Raw genomic sequence first — 13,306 nt, 5'->3', positions numbered from 1 at the left:
ACTAACTATGCTTTTATTAATCTAATTTCATTTTTGAAACATCTTAAAAAACTACGTAAAAAATTTATTAATTAATCAGAGGTACCTACCTCTACTACCTACCTCTTTTAAGTACCTACTTAAAATATTAAGAATTAACGGTTTAATTTAAAGAAAGATAAAGCGTTTCAACTTTTTGTCTGAATTCAAGTTTAAAGTAAAAAAAAATAGAAAAAAGTAAAGTCGGATTAGAATGAAATTAAACCATGTTTACTTTCATTTGATTTATTTTCGTAATATTCAACTGTTGACCGACAACAAATTACCTTATCATAATCCAATTTGTACATAATGATAATGACTTAAGAAAATATGGCAACACTCATATTTAACAATAAATACGTGATAGTTACTGGTGTCATTATTTTTTGAGGTTGGTATATAAACAGTCCCCTTTGCAGCGAGGGAATTAATAGCAAGGGTTTCTAGCAGTATCTGATAAGATTTATTTAATAGATAGATGTAATATACATGACAGGCAGCCCTTGGAGACCAATTTCTTCCACTTATTCGATGTAATTTTACTACTAAACGTCACAATAACCTCTTGTTTGTTGTTTCAAGTCAATCGAAGTGACCATTCATAGTTTTACAATACACCTGAAAATACGCACATTGTTGCTCAATAAAACGACTGATTGAAACAACGACAAACTAAAAGTTTGTTCAATTACATTTATTAAAAACGTTCACATCTCTATCATTAAATATGTAGGTATTAAATTGCACAATCAGATTACATAATTATCGTGAGTGACAAAGATAAAATGAACAGCTACTTAACATCACAACATCATTGTATTTATTTCAAGTTAATATTGAATTAAAATGTATTTTATGTTTGATTTTTTTGAATGATTGGTTACAAATGCTCTTAACGCGCAACAAACAACTTTAAGTCTTAGTAAAAGAGCGGCTCGCCGGCTCCCGCTAACAACATCTTATAGACATATAGAGTAACAACAGATAGACCCGCTACATGAGCTTACCTCACTTCGCCGCTGTTTCCCACAAACCTCCAAAACGACCATTCGTTGAAAAACTTGACACAAACTCCCAAACGCACGATCAACTAAATTTTTAAACATCCTATAAACATTTTCTTAAACACTTGATATGAATCCACTATTCTAAAATAGTGTTGTGCGCTAACATGCAAATACAAGGAAGACGATTATTATTAGAGAAACCATTTGAACAAGCAAGTTTTTCAACAAATACTTTCACCGTAGACAACGAGATAATACGATTTATTCGAAAGTAGACCATGATACAATCGACGAATAAAATAGTAGTGCTCGAAAGTCTGATTGGTGACATTTCAAATTACATTTAATTGAGATGCAAAAATATTTACACAATCTGCCAGTTCTGATAGATGCTTATCGAATAATATAGTGCCACTTGGGACATAGATTGAATTATTTATATAAATAAGTAATCTCGACAATCGGGTGCTCAACAACGATACGTAAACGTAGCCTAATATGAACATTATTATTTAGCGTCCAATGCATTGGCACTGCTTTTTATAGTGTTGCAATAATTAATAAGAGTTTAAAATATTTAAGTAGTTACTGTCTCGCAGTGCTTGCAGATATTAAATAATAATATTATTCTGAGATTAGGATAAACTGTGTTAAACACCTCAAGTCCATGTGTAGGCAATGATAAAGCGTTATTAGTTTATAAATCCCCGACACGTGTCGGTTGTTCGAGTGGTAATTGTGTCGTTTATTTGGTTGCGAATCCAATTCAGAGCACAAATAGAATACTAAGTTGAGATCCTCAATCAACTGTACAGTGAACATTGTAATACTGCAGCAAACTTTCGCGTCGCCATAACACCCTTTCATCGGTCTGTACCATCTCAATTAGCAACTGTACTATATGTTTAACGTTTATAAATTTCGGAAAGGCCTATCTAATATTCTAAAAGGTTTCTACACTTACATTTATAATATACTGTATCAACTTTTCAACATTCTGAACCAGTCATGTCGATTCTTACCCTCGTGTAGGTATACGTTGTATGTAAAATCTATTTTTTCTTAACATCACAAAAACGATCAGTTCTTCACTAGCTGACAATCGAATGACAGCTTTGAGAAAACAAAAATGGAAATGTATCTTTAGCTTTTGACAAATACGTAGAGATAAAGCAGTGGCATAGAAGTTTTTTAACATTTGTTACTTACATTGTTATTTTATTATTGTACTTACCTTAAATTACAAATTAACAAAAATATGTTTTTGTCTAAATGGAAATAAAATAAGATAAAATTGTTTTAAAATCAAGATTAATCTTGTTGGAAAAGACAGAGAATCTAAGCAAAGGCAAATAGCTAGCTGACATGTTTATTTGTATTGCAATTTTTTGATAATTTAACAGCACTAATATATTATTGAAAGAGTATTTTTTCGAATCCGCGAGGAAACAGAAATATCAGTGATATGTCCATAAAAAAAATACACCCGGTTTGTTCACGCTAAAATACTAATAGCCAACTAACAATTATTCCTACTAAAAAGGTAACTTTATATGTATTATTTTGCGATATTTCCACGCATTACAAATACAAACTTCAGCTAACTTATTTGACCGACAACATGCTCTAAAAATGTACTTTCCAGCTTTCTGCTTATTACTTTTAACCAGACCTTTATCTGACCGACGGCTTACTGATATTTTAAGAGTTCATTCCGATCAAATTAAAGAAAACCGTACGCCGTACGCGTCATTTCGTTGAGTGCTCTTTCATATCTGGTTTTGAACACTGTTAAATTTATGAAAATACAACTTTAATTTCTTACCAATAAACGTACTAACCGATCTCGCTTTATACAAGAATATCATTTCATTTGCCACACCCGCTCGCAAAGTAATAACGTGCGACAAATTCGACCAATTCTCTTAGAATGTTTATGAAAATCATTTCCGAGCTTCTTTTCCGTTACGATCTATCTTACAGTATAATACCGACTGAACCCGCCGACTCAATGAAAAGTCTCACGTCCAATACTTAATAAAATGTAGTACAGTTATGTTTAAGTAGAGCCGCCGGTCGGAGCTGGCTTTGGTAGGCCGGCGGCGCATACTGTACGTTTGACGGCGTCAAACCACGTCGACTTCACCATATGGTTAATTAGACCTTTTGTTTGGGTCCGTTTGCAAACTCTTTGAGGTTCATTTCACTGATGCCTGGTCGTTAGTAATTTTTCGTTATAACCACTTGTCGTTTTAATCGAAGAGCTGATAAGATATCTGCTATGACGGCCGCCGTCGGACAATCTTGAACGTGCAATATACGTTGTCAAATAATGTACATACTGATTATTTCTTATCTGATAGATAGCAAACATGCTTTAGATTGGACCATTTTCAAACATAGGTTGCTAGAACATGGCAAAGAGCTCGCAAGTGGACGCCTTACCCATTGCAGCGGGTATGATAGGTCTTGTGGGACAGTGGTTTAGTTTTGCGCCTACGCATCTTCGTTGAGTTGCTTGAACAGGAGCGTTTCCTCAAAAATGTATTTCTTGAGAGTTTCTTTGGGCAGATCGTCCAGCTCCATTGCGAACCGGAACGGCTCCTCTGCCACTGGCTGCCGGGGAAATGAGCATAAATTATTTGCATTCTAATTTCAAACAACTTTGAGTTACGGTTTTTACAGTTTGCAATCGTGACTTTTATAATTTTTAGGTTTCCATAGATTTCTAAAAAGTAGTAGGTAAGTAGTACGGGATTTGATTGCAAGTTTGCTTACGTCATAGAGTACCACAATAAGGACATACTATAAGCCCTTAATCACCCGTTACGTAAAAAAAAACAATAATGTCTTAGTTCCATAAGTCTGGTTGATAGGTAGGTATTGTTTTTGATCAAAATTAAGAGTCAGATCTATAACTTGGTTGACGTAGGTATAATTATCTCCATGACGTAGGTAAACTTGAAATCAGATCCCGTACTACGGTATTTTTTGTTAATGGACAGTAGTATATACCGGTATATCAACACCTCGTTGCCACAATTTGAATTCCCATTAGCAACGAAGTGAAATGTTATTAATGACGATGTTTGCCTACAGAAATTGAAGGCGCCAAACCCCACGAGGCTGTACTGCTAATTTAATTTCCCGGCTGAGTGCCGTCAGGTCATCAACTATGTTGATTACTCCACACAATTTTAATTCACATATTTATTTAGCTAACGTATAATTTAAGGTCCGTTTTCGGGACACTAATGACTCACAATTAAGTTAACGACACGGCGCCACAGACGTGGGCGGAGGAATGGACAAATATTGGGCTTACACGCGTTACATGAGCAGAGCTTAAATATCAATTAAAACCAAGTATATTTTTCAAACCAACGTTAATTTCAGAGAATATACCGCAATTAAAACAAGGTTAAGTTTAAATGAAAAGAAACCATTATTAAGTATGTGTATTTCTTTGATTCAAACGCGGACGTGAATTACACATTTAGAAGGCTCGCTTTCATAGAATTTGAAACAAAATAATACAAGGAAAATGCATCTCCGAAACTACCAAGTCATAATGTTTGAATGAAAGAAAAAAGAAAATACTAGGCAAGCCTGTAGGTAATCTTAAAATAGCATGGTAGACTCTCAATTATTGTGCGTACATACGGTACCCTCAGTGCACGAGTACGACTCGCACTTGGCCGGTTTTATACACACAAATGAATATTTTAACGAAGAATAATAGACTGTCTTAAATGCAAATTATCTTCTGCTGAAAAAATATGTTTATCATTACAGCCCTGAATAATTTAGAGCTCAGAAATCATTTCTATTACTGCTCCGTTTTACGAGACAGAGAAAGACATTTAGCAAAATATTTATTTAGTGACGTTACAAATTAATGTCGTGCCTTGTTTGGTAGAATAACTGCCGCTGGGCAGACAAAGAATTTATAAAGATCTGTTCAGACAAAAGTCTTGCTTACATAGTTTGAGCTAAATAGTAGTCAATTCTTATGAGCCGAATTTCGGCTACTTTCAGTGACTAGATGGAAAGTGTCTCCTGATGCTAAGAGATGATAAACATCTTGGTATTGTGTATTGCAGTGGTCGGATTAATTTGGAAATTGGTAAAAATACAATACATATAAACTACGCGATAATTTAAGTAAAATGAACAAAAACCAATAAAGCGCCTTAAAATCGGCCCTCATCATTGCAATCTTACCTCATCATTGGGATCGTAGTATTGCTCCAAGTAGGGGTGTGCGAGGGACTCCTCGACGGTGATCCTCTTGTGAGGGTTGAACGTCAGCATGCGGTGGAGCAGGTCCAGGGCGCGCGCGTCGGCGCCCGGGAACAGGTCCACCCAGGGCACGCGCGGCTTGAACGGCAACGACTCCAGGTAACCGCGGGCCTGGGGAAAGATTATATTGTTCACTTCTTGCTAATTTCGATATCAACTAAATGAGAAAATAAATAGAAAAAATAGCAACACATTCAATTCAAAATAAAATCAAAACGTTTATTCGTAAATAGGCCGTCAGCGCTTTCGGAGAGACCATCATTGCCAAGAAGAATGCGCTGCAAGAAACTTGGTAGAAAGTCATCTTTTTTTAAATAAAATATATAATTACAATTAACTTGAATACGAAAGCTAATATAACAAAGTAAAAATATATAAATTAAAAACAAAAATTATATCCCTTAGTCATAGATTTCAGTATGTGATCCTTATTGCGCAATAATACGAGAAAATACAAAGATAATTTAACGGACATGCCCTTCAAAAGGTGTACTGCCTTTTCGGCGAAATATGTTTCGCCAAATTTCACTTAGCAACCAACCTTTCGCCGAAGTTTGATTTGACAAACCAATCGTTGGTTGGCATAACTTTACTTCGCATTTTTATTATTTCGCAACATTTTTATATTGCAAAATTTTACTTCATCACACTTTTATGTGGCAAATAATTATGTAGCAAATGATTGGCTTAGGCAAATAACAAATTGTCAAATAACATTTGGCCAATTATTATATTGCAAAGTTTTACTTCAAAATTTGCGCGAGCGAGCGAAGCGAGCGAGCAAGACGGTTCGGAGCAGAAGCGACTGGATAGTTCAATTTCAGTAGGCTCCGCTTCGCTGCCAGCCAGGTTAACTGCCACTAGGACAGTAGGTTAGATACCATTCAATATTTTGCCAAAAGGTATGCTAATTAATACATTTGACAAACATATAAATGACATCGTTAAACATTAGTAAACCCCTTCAAAAATACACTTTGCGACGCTGATGTGATGCCCATTGCGTGGAAGTCTCGCCACATCGGTAGCAATTTTAATATAAACCATGCTTTGTGCGTTTACGAATGAGGGTTTTCACAGAAGCGAAATATCGCTAGATGGCGTTGGTATCGTGAGGTCAATTTGACGTTTGACGTTTGCTTGCGATTGGCTCATTTAGTTTTTAACCAACGCAAACTCACGATACTAACGCCATCTAGCGATATTTCGCCTCTGTGAAAACCCTCATTGCATAAACGACAGTCGACGAAACTATGCAGATTTTAGGCAATCTCTGGCTTAGACTACCTATTTGAATGGATTGTAGGATTAACCTGTTTTCCATTAGCAGAACTGAATTTATTTAATTTCAACTTATTCTGTTTCATTCGTATCGAATGGAGACTGACGTTCACATAGATTGGATCTACGATATGGCTATGTTTTAGATAGAAATTAATGCTAGCTATCATCCCATTCGTCAATATTTGATGAAGGGTAAGGCAGTTGATACGCCCGAATTAACACCCTCTATTGATATAGCAAAACAGGATTCGATGTGTCATTTACGTCAACATTCAAGGTTCAGGCTTGACGACGGACATTGAAAATATGAATTTGATTACTTATTCCATCCTCAATTTGATTATTACTATATCGTTCGAAGTGTCAAAGCATATAAGTTCACTTTATGCAAAATATACGAGATTGTTTGCAACAACTCTCACTGCCAATCAATTTTAGAAATTGGTTCCAATGAAATTTTTCACATGGCCGCACTTTAATTTATTTGCTAGAAGTTTCTCTCAGGTCCATACCCGCAATAGCGTAAAAACAAACACTGCTAGCCGATCTGTCTAGCCAATAAAAACAAAATACAACCCCGTGCATTCGAGTATTCCGAATGAATTTTAACAATTTGCAAACATAAAGTTCGGAGGACAATGCAATAAAAGTTTGATCCGCGCTGTTTAATAATTCATTTATACATCGACAGGGCACGTATTTTTATTTATGTATCCCGGCTTGTACTGGGGGATACTCCAGTCTTTATGCTGTGTACATATTTTAACATGACGTTTTAATCTTAAAAACTGACAGAGGACTGACGCGATTATTTATCAGTCAGTCAAGTCAATAGGGAATTATTTATTCTATCTGCGAACAATAATTAAATGCACAGCGTTTTCAAAGATAGGCTTATAAAGTAGTTAGTAATGTTTTTGTAACTGTAATGGACAATTACTTTAGAATCACGGTGGATGTGAAATCACGAAGTAAACATGCAATTTTAATTATACGACTAGCTTCTTGGTGTACATCTGAAGTTTGTTTTTAAAACCAGAGTAATGTAAACATAATTTTAATTTGTATTTAACGGATGAATTTCGCGTAAAAAGCCATAGAGACGACATAAATCACAAAGTAAAATGATGTCATCGGCAGCAACTCGCTACAAAGGGAACCTGTGATTGATGAGTGCCGATGCTTTCACACCCTGTGGAAAGTGTCAGTAAACGTATTGAAAACAATTAATCGATACCTATTGTTTTTTGTTTAAATAACCTTTGGTGCTTTTGAATTGCTTTAGTGAGAGGATTACAATTATTTTTCTTCAAATTGAAAATACTCTGGCCAGCTAGTTAAACGTGAAAGTTTGTTTATTTGTGGTTCAGTCACGTGCAAAAGGCTGCACAGATTGGGACGACATTTTGTATATAAATAGGACCATAGCCAGGAGACGGACCCAAGGTATTTTTTTCTCAAAGATCCAGTACGGATTATTATTATTATTGTTAGCCTATTCTGTCCCACTGCTGAAAGGGATATCAATGAAAATCTGCCAAGTCCTTCTAGGCATGTCTAGCAATTGTTGCTTACGACGAAGATCCTCTATTCGTATATGGTAGGTACTATGGCCAGCAAAATTCGATGGACAATTGCAAAACATAATCATAATCACTTAAATGCAGGCCATTGTACATCGAATATTGATGTCTCTTAAGTGCAGATTGACTGTTTGCTATTGCACCGAATTCTTTGCTAGATACAACTGATTTTTAGGCTTACTTATTTCATTACAGATTATGTCACCCGATAGCTTATCGCGTCAGCTGTCTAATCTAATCAATTTTTATCATAGAACATCTAGTGTAAATTGCCAAACTTGTTTGTCGCTTTCCAATTAGCCTAGTCCGAGAGAGATGCACTCGAGAGCCATGGATTGATTCGCAATCAAAGAAGAGGATAAGGTCTCCGTAGCAGCCTAGCAGCAAAGAAATCCATCAAACAGAACTAATCGTTCAGTGTGAGCTATCGCCTGGCAACTCGCGATGAAATTGGATACGTTATTTGCGGCGCAAACTTTCTCCGTAGGTTGGTGAAGTTTCAGTTATATTTTCGTACTTCGATATTTATTTCGACGTAAACTGACACCTACTTTTTCAAGTTCGTGAGAGTCAGATTGGTGGATACTTGTCGTTTTCGATATCATGCAAGACGAATCGAATATGGATATTAAAGTTTTTGTTGGGTTTGTAACAGATTTCAAAGTTTTGTTTCAGCGTTTTCTTCATTGGTTACCGTAGGTCCTAATTACACACATAATTAAATATCGTAAACGGGACTTATCACGACACATGAAATTACACTAATTGCACTGTCATTTTAGCGACCAAAATAATACATCATAAAATGTTCGCTCTTTTTCAACCGACTTCAAAAAAGGAGGAGGTTCTCAATACGTCTTATGTTTTTTAATAGCGCTACCACAAAAATTACGTAAGGAAGTTTCGTAGATTGATCGTGAAGAAAAATGACAAAATCCAAAAAAGGCTATTCGGCTAGAACAGAGATTAATAACGAGTTTACTTATCTTGTCAAAATCAGACCGGTGTTACCAGAGATATGGACAAAGTTTCTTCTTTAAGTTTATCTTTCTGTTCAAAAGTAATATATAATTCTGAAACAATAAACCGCTGTTCTTTTCGGTTTCAAGCGTACATAAAGTTTCGAAACTTTAATTACTTTAGGTTGAAGTATTTAAGGATTCCTTTTGAGGTACCTATATACATATTTGGGTGATACTATTTACCGGCCGGGATAATACCGATTGTTTGACATGAGTTTGTGTGGACGTGTAGGTACATAAAATATCGGGTCGGTATTATCCGGGCCGGTAATAGTGTCACCACCTATTTAATTTACAGCAATTGAAGTTGGGCAACAAGAAGCTACTTAAACACATTCCAACATAAGTACTCGAATTGGAATTTAATTAACGACAAACTCGTCTTCGGCTATTTATAAAAGGGGTTCAAGGGACACTTATAAATAGGACAATTCAAAAACTTTGCTCTTTGACTATATCTACGTTCATGGTTACGAAAGATATTAAACAGGCACCTAAGTAATGACATTTATAGTAATTATTCCTTTTCGCTATTTGAGTGTACTGTTGGGACTGTAGCTAAGTATGAGTGGTCAGTATGTTGTTTTATTTCTGTTACAATAATACTTTACAAAGATAGATCTAGCCCCTCAGGCCGTCGGGAGCAATCTGCGCTCCGGCATGTATACCGCTGACAATCGTCTTTTAAAATCTAATTCTAGAATCACACAATATAAAAATACTATCATTATACATAATAAACTTAATCTAACCTGCCAGGTGGTCAGTTTTACCACCTGCCAGCGGTAAACAGCCTAGTCCCCACAGTACCATAGAAGAAACTACAGGCTGTACCTAACGATAGACGAAGACGACGCAAGCGAAATTGTACTCTTTACCACCGTTACGCTTGAGGGGTGGAGCAGTTATATTGGTAGGCGATTTCTCAAAGACATCTGAAAACACCTCGAGCACAAATACCTTTTCGTTAATGATACAGTCCAGGTCATCTTGGCTCGGGGAGCCAAGCACGCCCAGGATATGGTTGAGCTGGTCCAGATAATGTTTCCCGGGGAAGATCGGCCGGTTGGAGAGCATCTCGGCCAGGATACAGCCCACGGACCAAATGTCTATGGATTTTGTGTAGCCCTGGACAAACGAAAATGTCTATGAACACAGCTAGAACATTTTATTATTATTCATTAACAGATCAAGAAAACAAAATGGCCCAAAGGTACATAAGAAATATATTCTACGCGGTAGAGAACAGAACGAAGGAAGCTCAAGCTCATTCGAGGTATGGGTTTACATCCTGTAGATTTTCTTCTAGGTAATTAAATTTATGTTTTGCTTCAGTGGGCTATTTAAAACTTGGCCAGGGGCCATAAATGCGGATATAAACTTAACACTTGTCCGCTCGCAGGAATGACTTTGAAAAGTCAAGTTTCAGCATTTTTCCTAGATTTTTCCCCTATACATTTTTGAAGTTGCTAAGAGCGGTCTAGCTACCTATGTTCTGAGTAATTGTTAATCTTTCCTAAAAGCCTTTTTTGCAATGATTTTTATGGGTTGTTTCTTTGAAATCCAAGGTTCGGCTGAGTTAAAATTGATTTGGAAAAATAAGTATGACTTTACTTAAGCTTATAATGCTTACCATGAAACCAAAAAAATAGTTAGTTCGACATTTTTATTTGCTATTATAAAAGGCCTTCGATTACCTACGTACTTTCAGCTTCTAAATTCTATCACAATATAATTAATCAGCTTAATCACAGCATAACCGCAATTTTAGTTCTGTGGCGTAGTGACAAAACATAAAAAATTATCAATATCTGACTTACCTTGGAGTTGAGCATAATCTCCGGCGCCCGGTACCAGCGCGTGGCGACGTACTCTGTGAGGAAGCCGGTGTGGTCGTGGTCGGGGTCCGCCACTCGCGCCAGCCCGAAGTCGCAAATCTAAACAATTATGAGAAAAATGACAGATAGAGAGGCATATAGTTCCATACATCGTCACAATGACGAGAACAAAGTTTGAAATATGAATCTGCCAATCTAGTCTGTTTATAACAACCCATTGTAAGCTTTGTAGGGATTGAGGGGATTAGTAAAACAGCGCAGAGAATAGCCGTGAACATTTAAACACAATTATTACAAAATATGTTGATTTATATCTGTTTTACGAAATTTTACGATGATCCCAGTGCGGAATTGCGGATACCTTCACTAAAAAGCATTATCGATTTTTTTACACTATTATAACAGCTATCATTAAATGTTATAGTCATAAGGATCACTCCGAGAACTCTGGACATAAGGTGCGATAAAGATCTTAAAAAAAATTTTAGGGGTCCAGTTTGTTTTTCATGTTTGGTCTGTGAGGCGAATCACTTCACATCAGCTTTGTTCACCAAAAAAAAAAAACTATTAAATGGATTCAGTCCAATTGCGCACATTATCCTCATCATCATCATCTCATCCTTAAAACGCTGTCAACCTAATTGATATCTCATATATATCTCGTGTTAACGATTCGCAAATTAAACCCACGTTGAATCGCTTAAGATTCATCAAATCACAGAGAGACAGAACTAATTAGTCACGCCATGAAATAATTACATTAAGTATAAAAGAAGCTCACAATTCGCTGAGAGAACTCCTAATTTATCCCCAGAGATTAGAGGCCCCTTGACAAAGTGTTTTACTTTATTAAGCTGCCCCACTATTAATATGACTGTTTTGGGGCGATAAAAATATGAAAATAAAGTGGACTGTAGCTAAAATTTAAATCAAAAACGAAAGCAAAGGAAATCTAAGTTTCTCGAAAACAATTAGTTATTCCGTTTATACAAATAGAAAGAGGGCGCGAAAAGTGCTTATACGCATACCTGGTTTCCTCAGGGTGTGTACTGCTCTGTGAGGCCTCAATCAAGACCGGCACATCAGCTACTTACGAGTGTACGAGCTCGGTTTACCACTGTTTTCGCCTCCGCAGCCTTACTTAATCTGCCCACACCTTCTCACAACACGGAATAATGCATATGCACTTATTTTAATGTATTAAAAAATAGAAAGAGTTTCTTTACTCTTAGTTTGTACAAATATTAGATCCTCCTGTTACGGGGTCGATACGAAAAGTGAAAAATTCAATATGGCACGCGCCGGAACACGGGTTGCCATATAAAAAACGGAAGTTAGAAATAAAATTTATAAAGTGTTGCCATTACAAAAAAGCAACGTGAAAGTTGAACATACCGCTCACCTAAATATGCAGTATTTACGATACAAAAATTACATTTAAACAAAACAATTAGCCTAAAACTATGACTCTACCATGATGAGTCTGGCGAAAATTAATTTGACAGTGGCAAGGGACATAGTTTCACGACAGGCCGCTTGTAATGACCAGTCGCAGTTCGAACCGTGACGACTCTACATACTCCGTCGGATCCCGGATGTAAAGCCGAAATACGACCGAGAGTCCATTTCAAAGGACTAGTTTGTTCGTTGATTAACAGCACTAATGTACCAACGAGAATATTTGTGTTAACCTTATTCCATTTAGCCCTCTGCTGCAATGTGTGTACATACTCGCTATGCCACCGATGCCAAAAGTCTTGGTGCATTTTCTGTATTAATTTCCAGCGATTACTGATACTGACGTTCTGGTCAGTAAAGTCTTCTTCCGGAAGGATGGACAGAGGTTCAAGCGTTAAGAAATGACCCGGGGTAATTGCCGATAAGTCATTCGGGTCTGTACTAATAGGGGTGAGAGGACGCGAGTTGAGCATGGCCTCAATCTGCGTGAGGACGGTGTAAAATTCCTCGAACGTTAAGCGTTGGTTTCCAACGACTCTAGCTAAATGAGTCTTAATGGAACGTATGCCAGATTCGGCCAAACCATTAAAATGCGGGCTACCAGGGGGGTTAAACGAAAACTTTAGTTCCTGTGCGTTGGCAGCACTCTTCATAAGCGGACCGAGATAGTTACTAGCGCCGATAAAGTTACGACCCTGGTCTGATACAATTTGGTTACACCGACCTCGACGTGCAATAAACCGCTTCAATACACAAAGGAAGGCTTCCGTCGATAACTCCGAAGCGAGTTC

At 36.7% G+C, this 13,306-nt stretch overlaps 1 protein-coding gene across 1 annotated transcript in view; it reads right to left on the bottom strand.

The window, feature by feature from the left end:
* Positions 1-248: 248 nt before the first annotated feature.
* Positions 249-13,306, bottom strand: part of rl (Mitogen-activated protein kinase rl) — a 67,463-nt gene continuing 54,405 nt past the window's right edge. The window contains exons 5-8 of the mRNA XM_074087578.1: positions 11,040-11,156; positions 10,180-10,347; positions 5,253-5,441; positions 249-3,644 (exon numbers count right to left, since the gene is read on the bottom strand). Coding sequence (XP_073943679.1) covers positions 3,525-3,644; positions 5,253-5,441; positions 10,180-10,347; positions 11,040-11,156 — 594 coding nt within the window. The 3' untranslated portion in view covers positions 249-3,524. The remainder of the gene's footprint in view (positions 3,645-5,252; positions 5,442-10,179; positions 10,348-11,039; positions 11,157-13,306) is intronic.

The sequence above is a fragment of the Choristoneura fumiferana genome, chromosome 5 (genome assembly GCF_025370935.1).
Source record: "Choristoneura fumiferana chromosome 5, NRCan_CFum_1, whole genome shotgun sequence".
In the NCBI taxonomy this organism is placed as follows: Eukaryota; Metazoa; Arthropoda; class Insecta; order Lepidoptera; family Tortricidae; genus Choristoneura; species Choristoneura fumiferana.
This window is presented reverse-complemented; position numbering and strand designations above follow the sequence as displayed.